The sequence below is a fragment of the Nelumbo nucifera genome, chromosome 1 (genome assembly GCF_055504915.1).
Source record: "Nelumbo nucifera cultivar China Antique chromosome 1, China Antique-T2T, whole genome shotgun sequence".
NCBI lineage: Eukaryota > Viridiplantae > Streptophyta > Magnoliopsida > Proteales > Nelumbonaceae > Nelumbo > Nelumbo nucifera.
The window spans coordinates 201,422,947-201,442,331 of NC_142649.1; the positions used below are offsets into that span (position 1 = coordinate 201,422,947).

General features: G+C 39.5%; 1 protein-coding gene across 4 annotated transcripts in view; it reads right to left on the bottom strand.

The window, feature by feature from the left end:
* FUS5 (Proteasome component (PCI) domain protein) overlaps nucleotides 1–19,385 on the bottom strand; it is a 45,891-nt gene that overhangs the window by 12,980 nt on the left and 13,526 nt on the right. For 3 of the 4 annotated variants that reach the window (XM_088895858.1, XM_010277127.3, XM_010277129.3), the window contains exon 7: nucleotides 8,820–8,958. In XM_088895858.1, the coding sequence (XP_088751984.1) occupies nucleotides 8,820–8,958 (139 nt within the window). Of the gene's footprint in view, nucleotides 1–2,305; nucleotides 2,330–8,819; nucleotides 8,959–19,385 lie in introns of all 4 variants that reach the window. The other variant, XM_010277128.3, reaches the window with a different exon arrangement.

Here is a 19,385-nt window from a genome sequence, read left to right on the forward strand (position 1 = left end):
CCTGGACGAGCTTCTCCTCGGATTTGAAGTCTTTATAATTCAACCCGAGCTGAGCAAGTGACTGGAGCGCCTTCTTGGTCTTCCCGTCTAGGATGACACCGGAGTCTTGAACGGCCATCCTCCAATCAGTGGGGAAGGGCCACCCTGTGCTGCTCCGAACTACGAAGTAGTCCTGCTTCCAAGCTGGGACAGCTTGTGCATGAGTTTGAAATCCGGGCGGGGGGACAGGTAGTAGGACCGCCTGTGCCCGGGGAGAGCGCCCGAAGCACTCTTCTTTATGGCCAAAATTGTGCTAAGAATATCTAAATCTATGGAGAGAGAACGGTCAAAGCAAAGAGAAATGGACCCCACAACATTCCGTATGGAGTTTGGGTGGAGTTGGTCCAGGGTGATGTTAAAGTGTACCAACACCTCAACGATCAAAGGGTGAAGAGGAAGTTGGAGCCCAGCTATTAGTTGTTCCCTGGAGATCACGATCTCGTCAGGACCGTGCTCCCATGGAAAGTTACCGGTGAGAAGGCCATATGAGTATTCCTTAGGGAGGTGTCACCTCAGAGGCAGCCCGGCGCAGGGTAACCTGCGAAAGGGTTGTTCGGCCTACCGCCGAAAGATCTCCTGCCCGACAACCGTACCCGACAAATCTGGGGGCAACAGCCATGTCCCTCGTCAGGCATCGTCGCGCCTGGCACCTTTAGAAGGTGCCTTGCACCTGACAGGCACGTACCCTGCGACGACGGCCCCGCGTGTGCCACCTCAACCTTGCTTGTAACGGCTGTGGCAGACTGACAGTGGCGGTTATACCTGCCCTGTCAGAAGCCAGAGGGCCTGATGCGACGGAATTCTGTTATAAGGGGCTTATTCTCAAGGAACAGGGTATCTTCGAACCATTGGCACAATTTGCACTCTTAGCCTTCATCCTCCTTTTGCTTCTCACACAGAATACTGACTTAATCGTCGGAGCGTTCCCGCCGGGCAAACCCCCCGGGAATTCTTCTTCTTCCTCTTCGTTTCAGGTACCTCTTAGGAGCCACGTGAGTGCCAGCTAGGAGTGACCAGATCACGCTACATCAGGTCTCTTCTTTTGGAGTAGATCACCAGTGTTGATTCTTTCCAGATAGGCTTCCCAAAAAAAACTACCAACCCTAGGAGGTATTGCTCTGCACCAAACCTCATCAACAGGAAAAGGAGGGAAGGTTGGACTGGTGGACTAACTTAAGACTTTGAAGAAAGAAGCACAAGAAAAAATGTCGTTGGGAGAAGGTGTCCAAATTCTAGAATCCTCCCTAGTGGGGTCTAAGACAACGTTATCAAGAATTGCAATAAGGCTCAAAATATTGTCAAAGTCTGAGTCCCTCAAATCCCTTCTTAAACCCAAGTTCCACCCAATCCCAGAAGTGGAAGAGGATGGGGTGGTAAAAGACGAGATTGGCTCATTTTTCAAAACAGAAAGAGCATACAAAGAAGGAAACTGATCCTTTAGAGGGGCACTCCCCACCCAGGTTTGTTCCCAAAATTTTATGGAGTTACCGGAATTCAAATCATACCTGATGTTAGGGGAGAAAACTGGTAGAACAAGGCCATAATGATCAAGTGAAACAGAATCCTTCCTTTCAATTTCAAGCTTTTTTTTGTACTTGAGAGAGCTCATATTTCCTTATTCAGCCCATTTTTTATTTTTCCTTTTCAAGATTTTTGATATCTTCTTCAGAAAACAATGTCTGAAATGCCAATTTAAAATCTTTTGATCACAACTAATGTTTAGTTTTGATCACAACTAATGTTTAGTTACAATTATTCTGGAGATGAAGATTCAATCAAGTTGATCAACTTGAAGGGTCATATATTTTAATACAAAAAGGAAGAAAATGAACAGTTCAATAAGCCTTATATCACGGCTAGATTTGATTGATGCCCACTAACAAATGCAAGTCAAGACTCGAGAGTTCCAATGTTGATACATAAAAGAAGAATTATGTGTTCTCTTGTTTCTCCCTTCAACTTTGAGATTAAGTTATGAGTGAATTATGGAACTTAAGAGAGAAAAGAGAGAGAACTCATTAGTTCAGTGGACTCACTAGGAGTTTTGTTTTCGGAGAAATAAATGCAGATGATCCTAAGTGGCAAGAAATGATTCTTGAACCCAGACCTCTTTCAAATAAGAATTGTCATAACAGACCTTCCAGGATTTCAGGTGGTTTTTTTGAGTTAAGGTAAAAAGACCATAAGAGGGCAACAAGTGATATCATGTGGAAACGGATCTTGACAATTTGCTAACAGAGGGAAGGTCCTTGTCCCATAATTTCACCTGACAGGGAGGTTTAAGTCCAACCTGAAAAGAGAGGGAAGTCTTAGTATTTAGGATAAACATTAGGTGAAGCTTAAGTCTTTTACCCTAAAAATTATAATGGAAACATTGTAAAATATGTAGAAATATGCATTGATATTTTATGAAAGAAGCAACAGAAACACCCTTTTAGATTATTTTGTTTCAGATCATCAAACAAAGCCATAACACTAAGGTTAATAGACAAAATACTACTCCTTTAAGAGTTAAAATTACAAGATAAGTTCAAGCAAAAATTGGACGTAAAGAAAGGGAAAATGATTTCATAGTTTTTTTTATCAATAACGAGAACATTTATTAAAGATATGAAACTATGTGAGGATTAGGTACAAAAAGGAGGTAAAAAGACTTTACTCCCCACCAAAAAAAAAAACAAGGAAATTTCAAAAATTAGCCCAAAAAGTCAACCCTATCCACCCCTTGCTTTGCTAACCCATCAGCAAAAGAATTAGCAATCCTTTTCACCTAGTTGTAATGAACCACAATATCCCTACTCATCCAGTTAAATTTATTCTTCTCATTGTTATAACTCCATAATTCGTTGCCTCCCCCCTTTAGCCACCTAATCACCACCTCCGAGTCACCTTCAAGAACCAAACATCTGATGTTCAACCCCCTTGCTCTTTGGATACCTTCTAGGGCTGCGAGGATCTCAGCCCTAAGAGAGTCTCCTTCCCCAATTGGGCCTGAGAACATAGCAAATAATAGCCTCTGCCTCATACATGAATACTCCCCCAATCCCAGAAGGCCCTGGGTTCCTTATACAGCTACCATCAAAATTCAATTTTATGAACCCAGAAGGAGGAGGGGACCACGAAGGACTACAGGTCCTCTTACAGAGGGCAGAGGAGGCTATCTCCTTCCAATTTCTCACCACATCAGCCATAGAATAATCTGAGAACAATTCCATAGTTTTCAACCAATGTGCCACCCTTAACAAGATTAGATCTAATAAGTTTCCAATGGTTCTTTCCTTATCTGAAAATATTCGTGAGTTTCTTTCTTCCCATAGAGACCAACACACTGCAGCCCTAATGCTTCTCCACATAGTCTTCCCTCTCTTCTTCGGCCATCTGAAAAAAGATGGAGAGAACAAGCTTTGGACACTCCTAAGGGGAATCCAAACACACCCAAAAAGGGAAAAGACCCACTCCCAAACTGATTTAGCAACCGAACAAGTGACCGTAAGGTGGTAACCAGTTTCCCCATCAGCTTTACAGAGAGTACATCTATTAGGAAGTAAACAATAGTTGGGTCTCTTCTTCTGAAGTAGGTCATTTGTGTTAATTCTTTCCAGTAAAGTTTCCCAACAAAAACTACCAACCCGAGGAGGAATGGGCCTACTCCAAATTTCTTTAACCGGGAAAGACAACCCAATGGGACCAGAAGGCTGAGTTAAAGACTCAAAAAATGAGGCACAAGAGAAAACACCTAAAGAGGAGGGAACCCAAAATCCGGTGTCCTCCTTAATGGGATCCAGGAAGACATTTTCAAGGATGGCTAACAAAGACAAAATGTGGTCCAAGTTTGTGTCCCTAATTGCCCTTCTCAGCCCTAGGTTCCACCCAAACCCTGAAGGAGAGTCTGAGGGGGTTAAGAAGGAAGAAATGGGTTCATTTTTCAAATCAAAAAGAACATACAAAGAGGGTAATTGGTCCATTAGAGGTGAGTCCCCAACCCAAAGTTGTTCCCAAAATTTTATTTTATTGCCGAAGTTAAGACCATACCTGATACAAGGGGAGAATATTGGAAGCAGTTTGTGTATGGCTGACCAAGGAGAAGCGGTTGTAGTCCTTGCCGAGATTCCAAGTTCCCAACCATTGTCTTCCAACCCATGTATACTAGCCACAATCTTTGTCCACAACTTGTCTCTTTCCAACAAAAACCTCCATAGCCATTTCCCCAACAATGCCATGTTCCTCTTCCTAAGATTCCCAATCCCAAGACCTCCTAGCTTTTTACCTCTAGTTACCACCTCCCAACTCACCCTATGGTCCCGCTTCTCCTCTCCAGGCTCCCACAAGAAATCCCTCATAAGCTTTTCCAAAGTGTTAGAGACCTTTGTGGGGATCTTAAACACAGATAGGAAGTACACAAGAAGATTAATTAGGGTTGATCTAATCAAAGTGATTCTCCCCCCCAAGGAAAGATAATTTTTCCTCCAAGAGGCAAGCCTTTTCCCAAATCTCTCCACCACTGGGTTCCAAAAGCTTACCTTCTTAGGGTTATCCCCTAGGGGGAGGCCTAAGTAAGCCATCGACCAATCCGATGTTGCACACCCTAAGACATCTGCATACTCTCTAAGCTCCCTCCCCTCCAGATTCACACCCGCCAAACTACTTTTATCCAAATTCACCTTGAGATTGGATACCCGCTCAAAGAGTTGTATTCTCATAGTTTTTCATTGGTAAAAAAAAAATCTAATACAAAACCAAATAACAAAGACAAAACTAAGATTTAACATCACTTCAAAAAGAATTCGAGCTAGCTCAAAGTGGTCATCATCCTTATTAAGCAAGCAATAATACTATTGCTTTACATATTTGCATTACAATTGCTTACTCATCATGCTATAATCCCACCTATGCAATCCACATAGTCTTCGTAATTTTCATTGGGGAATGTCAATTTCCAGTAATATTTAGTGTCAGTACCCATGGAAATGGAAATATGTTTTTTGATGAATGATAATAAATTTATTAATTCAAAAACTGATTTAGAGTGAGTTCATACATCCCAGGGAGAGGCGTGAGCTGCAGCCCCTCCTTGAATCTTACAAGTAAACTAGGAAAGAAAAGCAAGAATCACAACTAAGCCCAAAACAATTATTCCCTATTTACCCCTTGCTTGGCTAACACATCGGACAAAGTATTTGTTGATCTCCCCACCCACTGTATAGTGACCAACATATTCCTTGTCAACCAACTAAATTTCTTCATTTCATTCTTGTAACACCACATAGCCTCTTCAGGATTTTTCAACTAACCCACCACCACTTTGGAATCCCCCTCGATTGTTAGGTGTTGTACCCCCAGCTGGTTTGCAAATTGCACCCCTTGTACAGCACTCTACCTCAAACAAAGGCCCTTTGGGGTTGGGAAAGATAGCAAGATGATCTTGAAACAAAGTGAGAGGACTTATGATATTGTATAGAAGCTTCCAACCAAACTAAAGGGTCTGATTTCCTTGGGATGGACAGTTTCAAATTTCTTGGGGATTAAAGTCATAAAAGTTGAATATGATCCAACATTGATGATACAACTAAACCCTCCAAAAGAGGCTTGTGTTGAATAATTCATCTGATGTTGGGATTAACTGAGCATTCTTTAAGATAAAAGTCTCAACAGTATTAGAACTGGCAATGACGAGTAGTATTGTAATAAAACTGGCAATAGTGATAATGGAAGATCTAATGTTGATGATTTTGAATCAATTGATAAGACGGGCTTTTTTTCGCAAGCTGTATGTTTTCAGTATTTAAACATAGATAAAAATACAGGAGGAACGAGCTGGTTTTGGAACTGCATGAATAGTCTTACATTAGAGGGTTTCTTGAATTATTAGATGATGATATTTCTTATCTACTAAAATGTAGGGACTAGAGACGAAGAAAATCCATAATTTTTTTCTTTTTTTTAACTAATAAAACTTGAAACCATCTTCTAACAAGTTATCATTACATGTTACCATTTCAAATATAATTCCAACTTGGGACAGAATAGTAAGTACATTTCAAATTCCAGAATGCATGGTCTACATTAATGTGTAAGATCTTATTTCCTAATATACCTTCTAGGATAGATGACTATTGACTCTCCTATTCCCGCTCCTGCCAAACCCCCCAAATTAAAGAGCAAGGGTTATTAAACAGGTCTCTCCTCTCCCCTCCTTTTCATCATCCCATCAAATAGAGGTTTCTCTCTCTCAAATATCTTGCTTCTGCCTTTATCTCATGACTGTCAAATTGTGAAATTGTATTTCGATACAGAAAAGCATTACCATCCATTTTCCAAAGGATATGTATATTATCGTACCAACAACCTATATACTTTATTTTTAAGAGCTTATATATTTGCTTAAAGAATTAAAACCTCAAAAATTAGCATTAGTGTTGTAGCATATAATAAGTAGAAGCAGTATCTGAGCCACTGCTCTACATTGGAAAATTAAGTTCAAAAACCAATAGATACCTTAACCCATGGTGACTAGCCATAATGCATAACTCATACTGGTTACTGCCAAAAAAATCAGGCTTGATAAAGACTTTAATCCTTGGGGCTTTGTCTATGAAAAACTGAGTTGGAATCATCTATTTAGCTCCCTCAAAGGCAACTAATAACTGCCAGCATCATCATGACCAGTATTGATGTGGTCCATCAAAATTGGTCCAATATTACAAATTGGATAAGAAGATCAAGAGTCAAAACCTACCGACTTTGATGACCCGGACCTTTGGTGATTTGGTACATCACTTAAATAGCATGGATTTGGTCCAACACTTGAAAAGACAAGAAGCATATCTATCACTTCATCTACAATTCCACTTCCATGACCTAGATTAGTTGAAACCTTTGCACCTCACTTGAATTTAGTGCATCACTTACATAGCCTGGATTGGTCCAACACTTGAAAGGATGTGAAACATATCTATTGCTTCATCTACAATTCCACATTAGATGAAACCTTTGCACATCACTTGAACTTTCAAGGATAATTGACTTTTTTGAGGATTCACTTTATGGTCTGGATATTTGATTAAAAGATCATGACTAGAAATTTTTTTCTTAACATTATTAATAGAAAAGGGTAAATCATCCTATACACCAAGAAAAGGGTATTTTAACAAAGCACCTAGCATGCATATAAGCATTTCTATAATCAGTAAAAAAATCCATTAATGATTTATAAAAATTATGACATTTAGTACAGATTGGCACATCCAACGAACCCTTCCCCCTTCTCAGATTACATATCTTATAATTTTGCCCAAAATAGAAGATGCCTGTCAACTCCTTGTTTTGCAAGCACATCTGCCATCCCATTTGCAGTCCTCCTTACCCAACTAAAAGTTTCACTGAATCTTTTTGCTAGAGCATCAATTTTCCTAAAAGCTTGTCTGTATTTCCAAGGGGTTGAATTGATTCTCTTTGTCCAAGCAATTACTAATTGTGAGTCTCCTTCAATTTCCAGTTCCCTAATTTCAAGTTGAGCAGCAAGTCTCATTCCTTGTAGCAGAGCCCATATTAGCATATTCCATCCATTAAGTGGGTTACGTGATAATAGGGTGAAAATTTACAGAGGAATCTGCCAAAAACAAAGAATATGATGGTTAAATGTCAGACCCCCCAAAGTATGGGAGGGGTTGCAGCAGTTAATCTTTTTTTGTCAAATTTCAATATTGTTGCAAATAATTTTCAAAGGTGGGTTTCAGTTGTATTAGTTTGCTATTTTTGTTTTCTTGGTCGATGTCAGTTTCCTGACAGTAAAACTTCTTCAGCAGATTGTGACTCATTTTTTTTTTCTTTTTAGCTGTGTTTGGTTGGGCATAGAATATTGTGAAAATTGTTGTTTTGGGAAATAACTAGTCTTTGTTTGGTTGTCAGCAAAACACAAAAAGAAGTAAAATTCTATCCAATATTAATTCTTTACTTTTAAGAGTACTAGTGGATACCTGATCTCTTTAAAGCAGTTAAATATAAGGTTTGAATTCAAAGAACTCTCCCACCTACACATTAGCCTAAAATCTAGTAGCCCAGCCCATGACCCCAACTTATTTTTGGGTTGAAATTGAACATGGCAAGATTTAGAAATATAATTTTTCACAAGTAATTGTTTTTACCCTTTTAAATATTTTCTATGACAAAATATTTGTCAGGGATTGAAAAGCATTTTTTTATTGCTAACTCAAAAAAATTTATTGACTGAAAACCTAAGAATTTTTTTTGACGGATGGATAAGAACAAATTCACTTTATTTATTGGTAACCCAAAATGCAACCTAAATGAAATTTTACTTTACCAAATATCTTCGGATTTTTTCCTATAGTTTTTTCAAAATAGTTATTCCGTGCATATTCTACATCATCCACACAAGTTGTGCGGTACTTGGACCCTACTAACAATACATATTTGAACCAACAGTTGTCACCATAGATTGCTTATCTGACCTACTTGCTAGGAGATCTCCAAGGCAGATCCATCTTTTTTTAAATGAATAAGGCAGATCCATCAAATTGACCATCTTGATCCACTTGCATGTGCATAGTCAAGCATATGAAGATCCATATAATTCAACAATAATACAAAAAAATGGCAATATAGAATTAACAAATAGACATGGGAAAGGTAAAGGGAAAGGGAAAGGGAAATGTAACCTTATTCCAAATATCAACCAGCTGATCTAAAAACCAAAGTCACTAGTACTGAACTATGGAAAAAGTGCCAAAAAGAAAAGAATGTGAGCAAATTCAACTGACCTTGAGTGAGATCGATTTCTTTACTTCTTCCACCTTTTCTTCAACTTCCTTCTTATGTTTCTTGTCTAACTCACTCATTGTATCTGCCCATTTTATTTTTTCTTGAATTGAGAGTAGTAGATTGTCTGAAGTTGCCAACCTACAATGTATTTATTCATAAATCAAAGGAAGGTTAAAAAATGAACGGTTTCATAAGGCATGCCAACTAGTAGTAAATGAAGAAGGCACGTATTTATATAGTTAAGAGTTCCTTGGGCCCTTGCATTTAACTTACTAAAGCAATTTTCATTAATTATCCAGAAAAGAATGGGGAGGAAGAACCCTAATGGTGTCATAAGACATGACCACATACTGTGCATAAGATAGGGACATCTACTGTATAAGTATTGTCACTGGAGTGGTAGAGCACAAGAATGGGCTATCCTCAGTGTGGTAAGAACTTTACTTTCTAACTCCCATTCTCCTACTTCCTTTTGGGTGGAGGGGGCCAGCACAACTGTGTTTCTTATTAACCTTCTTCCTTCTTCAATTCTACATAATCCCTCACCTTTTTAGCGTTTGTTCAATCGTTCTCCTAATTTCTCTATGCTTCATGTTTCTGGATGTGTTTGTTTTGTTCACCTCCCACCACATGAGTGCACAAAGCTTACACCTCAGGTAGCATTTCTTTGTTATGATCTCAAAGCTCATTGTGTTCATATTTCTCGAAACATTATGTTCCTTGAAAACATTTTTTTTCTTTTCTCATGTTCAAAAATTTCTTGCTCCTTTTGTTTCGTTGTTGCACTATTTTGATTCTACAGGTCCTAGGGCTTCTTATCCTCCATCTTCTTCCATTGCAAAGCCCTTTCAGGCCTACATGAAGAGGCATTCTGTTGCTCCAGCTCATATAGCATTGCCCCCTTCGCCACCAGATGTTGGATCTACACCACCTTTTGATCCTATAAGTACCACATTCATTTCCTCCACTAATTCATTGTCTTCTTCAGATCCTCCTTTACGTCATTCCACTCATATTTCCTGTCCTCCTAACCACTATGGTTTTCCCTCTAGCCATAGCCCTTTCTCTGTTGTCTTGTCCTCTATAGACATTCCCAAGACTTATCAACAAGTCATGATTGTTGCTCATTGGAAGGAAGCTATGGATATAGAAATACAGGCATTCTTGGAGAATGACACTTGGGAACTTGTTCTTCCTCCACCTAACGCATTTATCACTGGTATTCGTTGGGTATATTCTGTCAAATTAAAGTCTGATGGGAGCCTTGATAGGTACAAGCTAGACTTGTTGCCCAAGGCTATAAAGCAGGAATATTGGTATTGACTATGAAGAGACTTTTGCTCCAATAGACAAGATAATGACCACTGTGCATACCAATATTGCCATCTCTGCTATCAAACCGTGGGATGTCCATCAAATGGATGTCAAGAATGCATTTCTACATGGAGACATGAAACAAACAATTTATATGAAGCCTCCTCCTGGATATAGTTCTAATCCTTAGATAGTATGTTGTTTGGAGAAGTCATTGTGTGGTCTCAAACAAGCTCCTCAAGCTTGGTTTGAGAAATCCTGCTCTACCATCACCGAAGCTGAGTTTGTTCAGAATTCAACCAACTACTCTTTATTTACTCTTTGGGGTTCCCATGGCATCACTCTGCTATTGGTCTATGTTAATAATATCCTAATTATCGGGGATGATATTGATGGTGAAGAAGACTCCAAGTCATTCATTCAAGATGAAGGATCTTGATCGGTTGTCTTATTTTCTGGCACTAGAAGTGTCTCATTCTGCTCATGGATACTTTGTAAACCAACATTAATATGCTCTTGATTTGGGGTCAACTCAGCGGCTCAGCCCACTTGACAAATGATAAGCATGTTAATACTCTTCTTGAACTCAATCATAAGCTCTCTAGAAAGGATGCAGAAGCTTTGGCTGATGCTACTCTCTATCGCTGACAAGTTGGCAGTCTCATATATCTTATCATGACTCGTCAAGATATCTCAAATTGTCAACTATTTTATCTCTGGTCCTCGATAGCCTCACATGACTACCATCCTTCAAATTATCTGGTATATTAGAGGGACTTTGTCCCATGGACTCTTTTTTTTCCTCACCTTTGTTTACTCTTGCCGCCTATGTGAACGCTGATTGGACCAGGTGTCCTAATACTCGACACTTTACTACAAGGTGATGTGTCTTTCTTGGAGATTCTTTGATATCCTAGAAGTGTAAAAAACAACAAATGGTATCCAAATCCTTTTTGAGAAAAGATAACAGATTCCATTAAGATCAAAAAAGGGGGAGGAATGAGGAGATGTACAAAGCCTTGTCAACAAAAAACAAAAGACAAAGCCCACTACAAAGGCAAAGTATGATCACTATACAAAAAATCCCTTCCCAGCCAAGATTTAGCTAGATTATCAGCCACATGGTTTAATTCTCTAGGAATCCATCTAAAGCTGCATTGTAAGAAAGAGGCCAGCTCCCTGATTTCTTACAGTAAATGAGATAGTTTCCACAGGTCCAAAGTTTGTCCTGAGGCCCAGCTTATAACATTCCTTGAATCTCCTTCGACTACAATGAAACAGAACTGATGAGATTTGGCAATTCTGAGGCCTTCTAGGAGGGCCTAGCCTCTGCTTCAGACGCATGAGCCACCTTTCGAGGGCCATTAAAGGCCCAAGTCACATCTCCATTCACTCTTCGAGTCAAACCTCCTATTCCAGTATTTGGGCTGTTCTTTGCAGACCTCCTAAAGCTGCCATCAAAATTCAGAATGAGCTTAGAATCTTGCCTTGGGATGATTTTCAGGGGAGGTTGTGGGTGAAAAGGAGATGTTGACAAAATGGTTGTCCAATATGTCATTCTGATTGATACCTTCAAACACTTTACTAGCCACCATCCAGCTGCTAATGTTAGCTAGGATACGATCTCTAAGAGTCTCCAAGGAGGAGTAACTCTCATCAAATAATCTCCTATTTCTTTCCTCCCAGATATTCCACAAGACAGCATGCACAATTACTTTCCAGAAATAGTTTCCTCTCTTGCCCAAAGTCAACTTTAGACCTTGCCAAGAGTTGATAAACTCTATAACAGAGTTTGGGGGAGTCAAGTTAAGCCTGCCCCTAGCTGCTGAATCAAGGAAGAATTGCCAAAGGCTTCTAGAAGCAATACAGTTAAAAAAAAAAAAAAAACGTGTCCAATAGATTCTCTGTCCTTATAGCACATCAGACAAACAGAAGGAGAGATAATAGCGGTGTCCTTGAAATCTCTTTTGGAGGTTGCCACAGGTATTCATCTTTGAGCAAGAAGCCTCCCAGACCATAAAAGAGACTCTAGGAGGGACTATGGGGAGCTAAATCTTTTTGCCCGGAAAAGGTGGGGGGATGGGATGGTGGTTAAGTGTTGAAAGAATGAAGAGGTAGTGAAGGAGCCATGCGGGGTTAAGGACCAAATAATCGTGTCCTCAGTGGAGGGGGAGATGAAAACTTCTCAGAGTAGGGAGAGTAAGGAGGTGATCTCAGGTACTTCTAAGTCTCTCAGCTGTCTACGAAAGTTGAAGTTAAAAGCGAGGCCCCCTGATCCTCGTAGAAGAAATGAGAGCTTGTTTGTCACGCACTAGCCTAAAGAGAGAGGGAGGCTTCACAGAGAGGAATGTTTCCCCACCAAAGGTCTGTCCAGAATTTAATAATGTTCTCATTTCCTATTTTCAATCTAATAAGGGGAGAAAAGGAAGCAAAAGAATGGAGGTTTCAACAGATTTTGAGAGGAATGAGCCGGTAAAGGGAGAGAGTTGCCCCGTCCCCAACTATTTCAACCATATTTGCTGCGAGTTACAGAGACCCAGAGAGTTTTGTTCCGTTTTGAACCTCCAAAGCCACTTCCTGAGGAAAGCCTGATTTCTTTCTGAGATGTGGCCCAACCCTAATCCCCCTTATTTCCTTGCCTTGAACACAACCTCCATTGAAGCCAAGTATCATGTTGTCTTCTATTTATAGTGAGTTGGTGTGGTTTCGTGCCCTATTAAATGCATAGTTGTTGTAGAGAACACTAATGTTGACCGCACTAAGGTGGTCCCCACTGTTCGTATGTCAGCAATAAGTTATGATTATGATTAGTTCTTTATGATAAGATTAGGACTAGTCTTTTATAAGATTAGGATAAGTCCTTTTTCAGCTTTATCTTATCTTACCATGTAAGCAATTCAGTCCTTTTACAAGTATGATACTATGTATATAAATTTAAGAGGGGGGCGGCTGTTTAAACACATCAACCCAACTCTCTTTTATCAAAATCTCTCTCTCTCTCTCTTCTTTTCTTATTTTTTTCTTCTCCTTTTGAGTGTCTGTTCAATCTTGAGCGACTACTTGGTATCAGAGCATTCGATCTAGGGTTTCTCATGTGGAATTAATTCAGCCGACCACATGAGAATTATTTAGGGCTGAGTTTTTTTTCATTTGACTGATTCTTGGAGATTACAAAAAGTCTTCAGCAACTGTCCAAGGATTGGAAAGTGCTCCTTGTAATTAGGAAGAATCAGAGAAGAATTAAGTGATCAAGGTTAGGTCTTTGGTCAAGATTGGAGGTGCCAATCAGATTTTTTGGTTCTCTCATCAAGATTGAAGTTGGCGATCAAGAAGATTTTTCTCCGAGATCAGTTCTGTTTCAGAAGTTTCTCAGGTTGATCAGAATCAAGATCAATTTTGAGCAAACTAAAGTTGGCGATCAGAATTTCAGCAAGAATTTTTTGAATCAAGATCAGTTTTTTTTCTCATAAATTCCTGGGTAAATTCTTATTCCTTCTTGAGGGCAGCAGCAAAGATAGCTTAATTTGTGAGACCCAGTAGGCTGATTGTTACAGTAAATAGAAGGTGTTTTTTGCTTAACCTCTAACCAAGAATGGAGTTCAAGCACCAAGGGGAGGGTTGTTTTGGGACTGGTTCAGGTGGCATGACTGAAAACACCTTCCAAATTACAACTATAAAGTTTGATGGTTCAAACTACTTAGAGTGGGCCCAATCAGCCATGATGGCCATTGGGGGAAGAGGAAAACCGAACTATTTGTTGGGAGATGTGAAGGAACCAAATAAGGAAGATCCCACTTATGCTAAGTGGATTCAGGAAAATTATTTGGTGATGACATGGTTGTGCAATTCCATGCAGCCACACATCAGCCAAAATTACTTATGGGCAAAAACAGCTAAAGAAATATGGGATGTTGTGAAAGAAACCTACTCTCAGCCCCTTAATGTTGCTAGGGCTTATGAGCTGAAATGTGAGGTTAAAAATCTCAAGCAAGGTGAGAAACAAGTTTCTGTTTATTTTTCAATCTTGAAATCCCTGTGGCATGAAATTGACCACCTTGAATCAATTGAATGGGAAAGTCCGAATGATGCACAGATTTACAGAAAGCAGATTGAAACTAATAGAGTGTTTGAGTTCCTGGCTGGTCTAAATTCGAAATATGATATTGTGAGGCAACAACTGTTGACAAGAGACAGTGTAACTCTGTCCCAGGCCTATTCCTTAGTGCACAGTAAAGAGACTAGGAGAAAAGTTATGCTACAGCAACAGCCTTTTGAATCAGCTCTGACAGCAGTTAAGCCCAAATTTAGGAGTGATAAGGAAAGAGACATGAAGAAGGAAGCTAAGAAGGACCTAGTATGTGAGCATTGCAAGAAACCTAAACATACTAAAGAGACCTGTTGGAAGTTACATCCACATCTAGTTCCAACAAAACTCAGAAACAAAAAGGGGAATGCAAATATGGTTGTTAACATTGATAGTACAACCTCATCTAGCACAAGAGGCAATCCTCTAGATACTCTAGTTGTTGTCCGAGCTGCTCTAGTTCAGCTGGAAAATGAAGTTGGTAATTCAGCTCCACCTCCACAGACACCATCAGGACCCCCTACCTCAACTTTTGCTCATTCAGGTAATCGAGCCTCAACTCACCATGCCTCAGTCATAGGTAATACAGAACATTCATGGATAATAGATTCTGGAGCATCTGACCATATGACTGGTTTGTCGTCACTATTTACTACCTATCATTTATCTTCAGCCAGAGACAAAGTGTTCATTGTTGATGGCTCCCTCGTTCCTATTTTTGGCAAGGGAGACATCAAGTTGTCTAATGCTATTTCCTTATCTTCGGTTTTGCATGTTCCTAAGCTTAGCATTACAAAAAACCAGAATTGTTTAGTAACATTTTTTCCGGATCGATGTGGTTTTCAGGATCTGGAGACAAGAAAGGTGATTGGGACTGGTCGTGAGGCAAATGGAGTTTTTTTGCTTAGAGGGAGTCCTCATTGGAAAGATAGTGAGACTAAGAGGTCTTGTGTTTCTCAGTCAGTTGATCAGGCTATGCTTTGGCATAATAGGATGGGTCATTTATCTTTTCGGGCTTTGAAGAGTTTGTTTCCTAGTTTATTTGAATCTATCCAGATGTATAGTTTGAAATGTGAGAGTTGTGAACTTGCAAAACACTGCAGGACAACTTATTCATTAAGTAATAATAGAAGTAATATTCCCTTTGAAATTGTGCATACTGATGTTTGGGGACCTTACCATACCACTGCCATGGGGGGGTATAGATATTTCCTACTGTTTGTTGATGATTATACTCGTTTTTCGTGGATTTATCTCGTACGTTCTCGAGATGATGTTTCAGCTTTAACCCGAATCTTTCATCAGATGATTTTAACCCAATTTAGGGTCAAAATCAAAATTTTTAGATCTGATAATGTAAAAGAATATTTTGCAAACCCATTAGCCTCCTATTTGCTTGAACATGGGATTATCCATCAAAGTACCTATCCTCGTACACCACAGCAAAATGGGGTTGCTGAGAGAGAATAAACACATATTGGAGGTAGCCAGAAGCATTATGTTTACCTCCAATGTGCCTATACGTTTCTAGGGGGATGTTGTTCTTACAACAGTGTATCTCATCAATAGGACTCCTTCACGGGTTCTTGACATGAAATCTCCATTTACCCTCTTATATCCTTGAAGAAAACTAAAGAGAGGAGAGCTTGAGAGTTCGGCAATGAGGGTTTGAGAATGAGAGTTTCGAACCTACTCTCTCTCAGCACCCTAACACTATTTTATTAAGATAGATTTGAATAATTACAAGGAGGCCCTTAGTTGGGCAAGAAATTACAAAGAACTTAATATAGACAGAATGGGTCCAGAATAAGGCCCATTACAGAAAAACATAAATAACAAGAAAGAATAAACAGCCTATGGGCCATTCGGCCCATCTTCTCTACAATCCTGATAAAGAGTTGTTTACCATTCCCCTTAAAACCTTTTGTTGTACATGCTTTGTTCAGATTCTTGGCCCTCATCGTTCCAAGTTTGACCCTAAGGCCTCAAAATGTATTTTCCTTGGTTATGCACAAACTCAAAAAGGATATTGCTGCTATGAACCTACTTCTGGGAAAAGATTTGTCTCAATGGATGTCACTTTCTTTGAAGATGTACCCTATTATCCAAGGGTTTCTCCTCAGAGGAAGAGTAGTAAGGATGGGGTTAACTCGTCAGAAGTCCCTTTACATTAAGTGAAGAGGAGTGTAATGGGGAGGGCTGTCAGAGATGCAGGGATGTGAGAGTCTATCACAGACGATGGAGACAGGTTGATTTTGGACATCAACAGTGCAGGCCAGTCCCAGTCTCCTCTGCAGATCCAGATCCCGGTACCACAGTAGCCCTAGTTCCTTCTACAGAGCCAGATCCAGGTACCACAGATACTACAGATGAAAGACATCCCACAAAGGAGCCTTCACCTTCATTAGATGATCTTGATCTTCCCATAGCAATTCGTAAGGGCAAGCGTCGTTACACCACATCCACAGCTCACAGTGTTTCTCAGTTCTTGTCCTACGATCATTTGTTGCCCTCCTATAAGTCTTTTCTCACATCCATTGCCGATGTTCCCATTCCCAGAACAATACAGAAAGCATTGGAAGTACCAGAATGGAATGATGCAATAAAAGCAGAAATGGATGCCCTCATCAGAAACAATACTTGGGAGATAGTTGATCAACCTAAAGGTAAGAAACCGGTTGGATGTAGATGGGTATTCACTGTGAAACATAATGCTGATGGTTCTATTAAAAGGTATAAGGCCCGGTTAGTTGCAAAAGGATTTACTCAGACATATGGTATTGACTACTTGGAAACTTTTGCACCAGTAGAAAAGATGACCACTACCAGAGTCTTATTATCTCTTGCAGTCAGTTACTCTTGGCCGTTGTATCAGATGGATGTTAAAAATGCCTTCTATTCATCAAAAAAAAAATGCCTTCCTCAACGGAAACTTGCAAGAAGAGGTTTACATGTAGTTGCCTCCTGGATTTTATGGTACAGAAACAAGAAAGAAGGTTTGTTGGTTGAATAAAGCCTTGTATGGACTAAAACAGTCCCCCAGAGCTTGGTTTGATAGATTTAGACAAGCCCTTGAAAGGTTCGGATACGTACAGGCCTAGTCAGACCACACCTTGTTTATTAAGAGAGTGGATTTTTCCTTAACCTTGCTTGTTGTATATGTGGATGATATTGTAGTAACAAAAAATGATAATACTTAGATTGAGTCCCTTAAGCAACTCCTTCATCAAGAGTTTGAGGTAAAAGATGTGGGAGAACTACGATACTTCTTGGGCATTGAGATAGCAAGATCCAAGCATGGGATTTTTGTTTCTCAAAGAAAGTATGTTCTTGACTTGTTGGAAGAAACAGGAAAGTTGGGTATTAAGCCTGCTGACACACCCATTGAACAAAATCACATGATCAGTGCAGAGGGTGGAGAACCCCTTGAAGATAAAGCTATGTTCCAACGGTTAGTTGGAAAACTTCTCTATCTTTGTCTCACTCGACCCGACATCAGTTATGCAGTCAGTGTGGTTAGTCAGTATATGCACTCTCCTAGGACTATTCACCTCTTTGCAGTTGAGAGGATACTAGCATATTTGAAGAGGTGCTTAGGCAGAGGCATTTTATTCAAGAATAATGATCACATGAAGATAGAAGTTTTCACAGATGCTGATTGGGATGGGTGTATTGATGATCGAAGATCTACCTCTGGATATTGTGCTTTTGTAGGAGGTAACCTTGTCTCTTGGAGGAGTAAGAAACAAAATGTTGTTTCCCGTTCCAGTGCTGAAGCTGAATATAGGTCCATGGCAAATGGTGTAGCTAAGATCCTATGGTTGAGATCATTATTTGAGGAGTTAGGTATTGTTTATGAGAAACCCTTGATGTTGTACTGTGATAATCAAGTTGCCATCAATATAGCCCATAATCCGGTATAACATGAAAAAACTAAGCATATTGAAATGGATCGACATTTTATCAGAGAAAGGGTTACATCTCAAGAAATATGTCTTCCATACATCACCTCCGACATGCAACTGGCAGACCTTCTCACCAAGGCGGTTTCAAGGAAGAAGTTAGAAGCAGATCTATGCAAGTTGGGAATGACAAACATCTATTCCCAACTTGAGGGGGAGTGTAGAGAACACTAATGTGGACCCCACTAAGGTGGTCCCCACTGTTCGTATGTCAGCAATAAGTTATGATTAGGATTAGTTCTTTATGATAAGATTAGGATAAGTCTTTTTTCAGCTTTTACGAGTATGAAACTATGTATATAAATTTAAGAGGGGGGCGGCTGTTTAAACACATCAACTCAACTCTCTTTTATCAAAATCTCTCTCTCTCTATCTATCTCTCTCCCTCTTTTCTTATTTTTTTCTTCTCCTTTTGAGTGTCTATTCAATCTTGAGCGACTACTATTGTCAAGGCGACGTGCGACGCCTAAGTGTGGTTTCATGCCCTACTACTACTACTACTACGCCCAGCCTCGCCTTGGCGCCTTGAAAACTATGATTGAATGATTTGGGTTTTGCCTTCTCTACCTCATTCCTCTATGTGTGGATAATATTAGTGCAATCAAGATTGCATCTAGTCTAGTGTTTCATGAATGCACCAAGCATATTGAGGTCAATTGCCATTTTATTCGGGAACAATTTCTTATTGGACACATTACTCTTCCACATGTATCTTTTGTATTTCAGTTGCCAAACTTATTTACCAAGGCTCTGACACGTGCATCTATTTCTTAGTGACAAACTTATGCGTGTCTCTCAGCACCAGTTCTTGTATCATATGTATCTTTATGTGAAGAGCGCAAAGATTAATACAAAAATCCTTTCTTGGCGTGTGAACAGTACACATCTGATTCAAACCTAGGTCTCTCGAACTACCTAACAATGTATTTATTCATAAATCAAAAGAAATGTTAAAAAATGAACATTTTCATAAGAAACGCCAACTAGTAGTAAATGTAGAAGGCACATATTTATGTAGTTAAGAGTTATAAGATAGTAAAAGGCACGCATAAGTACATCTGTTCTATTTTATTTTATCTTCTGAATGGGGAGGAAGAACCCTAATGGTGTCATGAGACATTACCAAATACTGTACACAGGATAGGGACATCTACTAGATAAGTATTGTCACTGGACAAGCAAATGTAAAGATTAATATATGAATA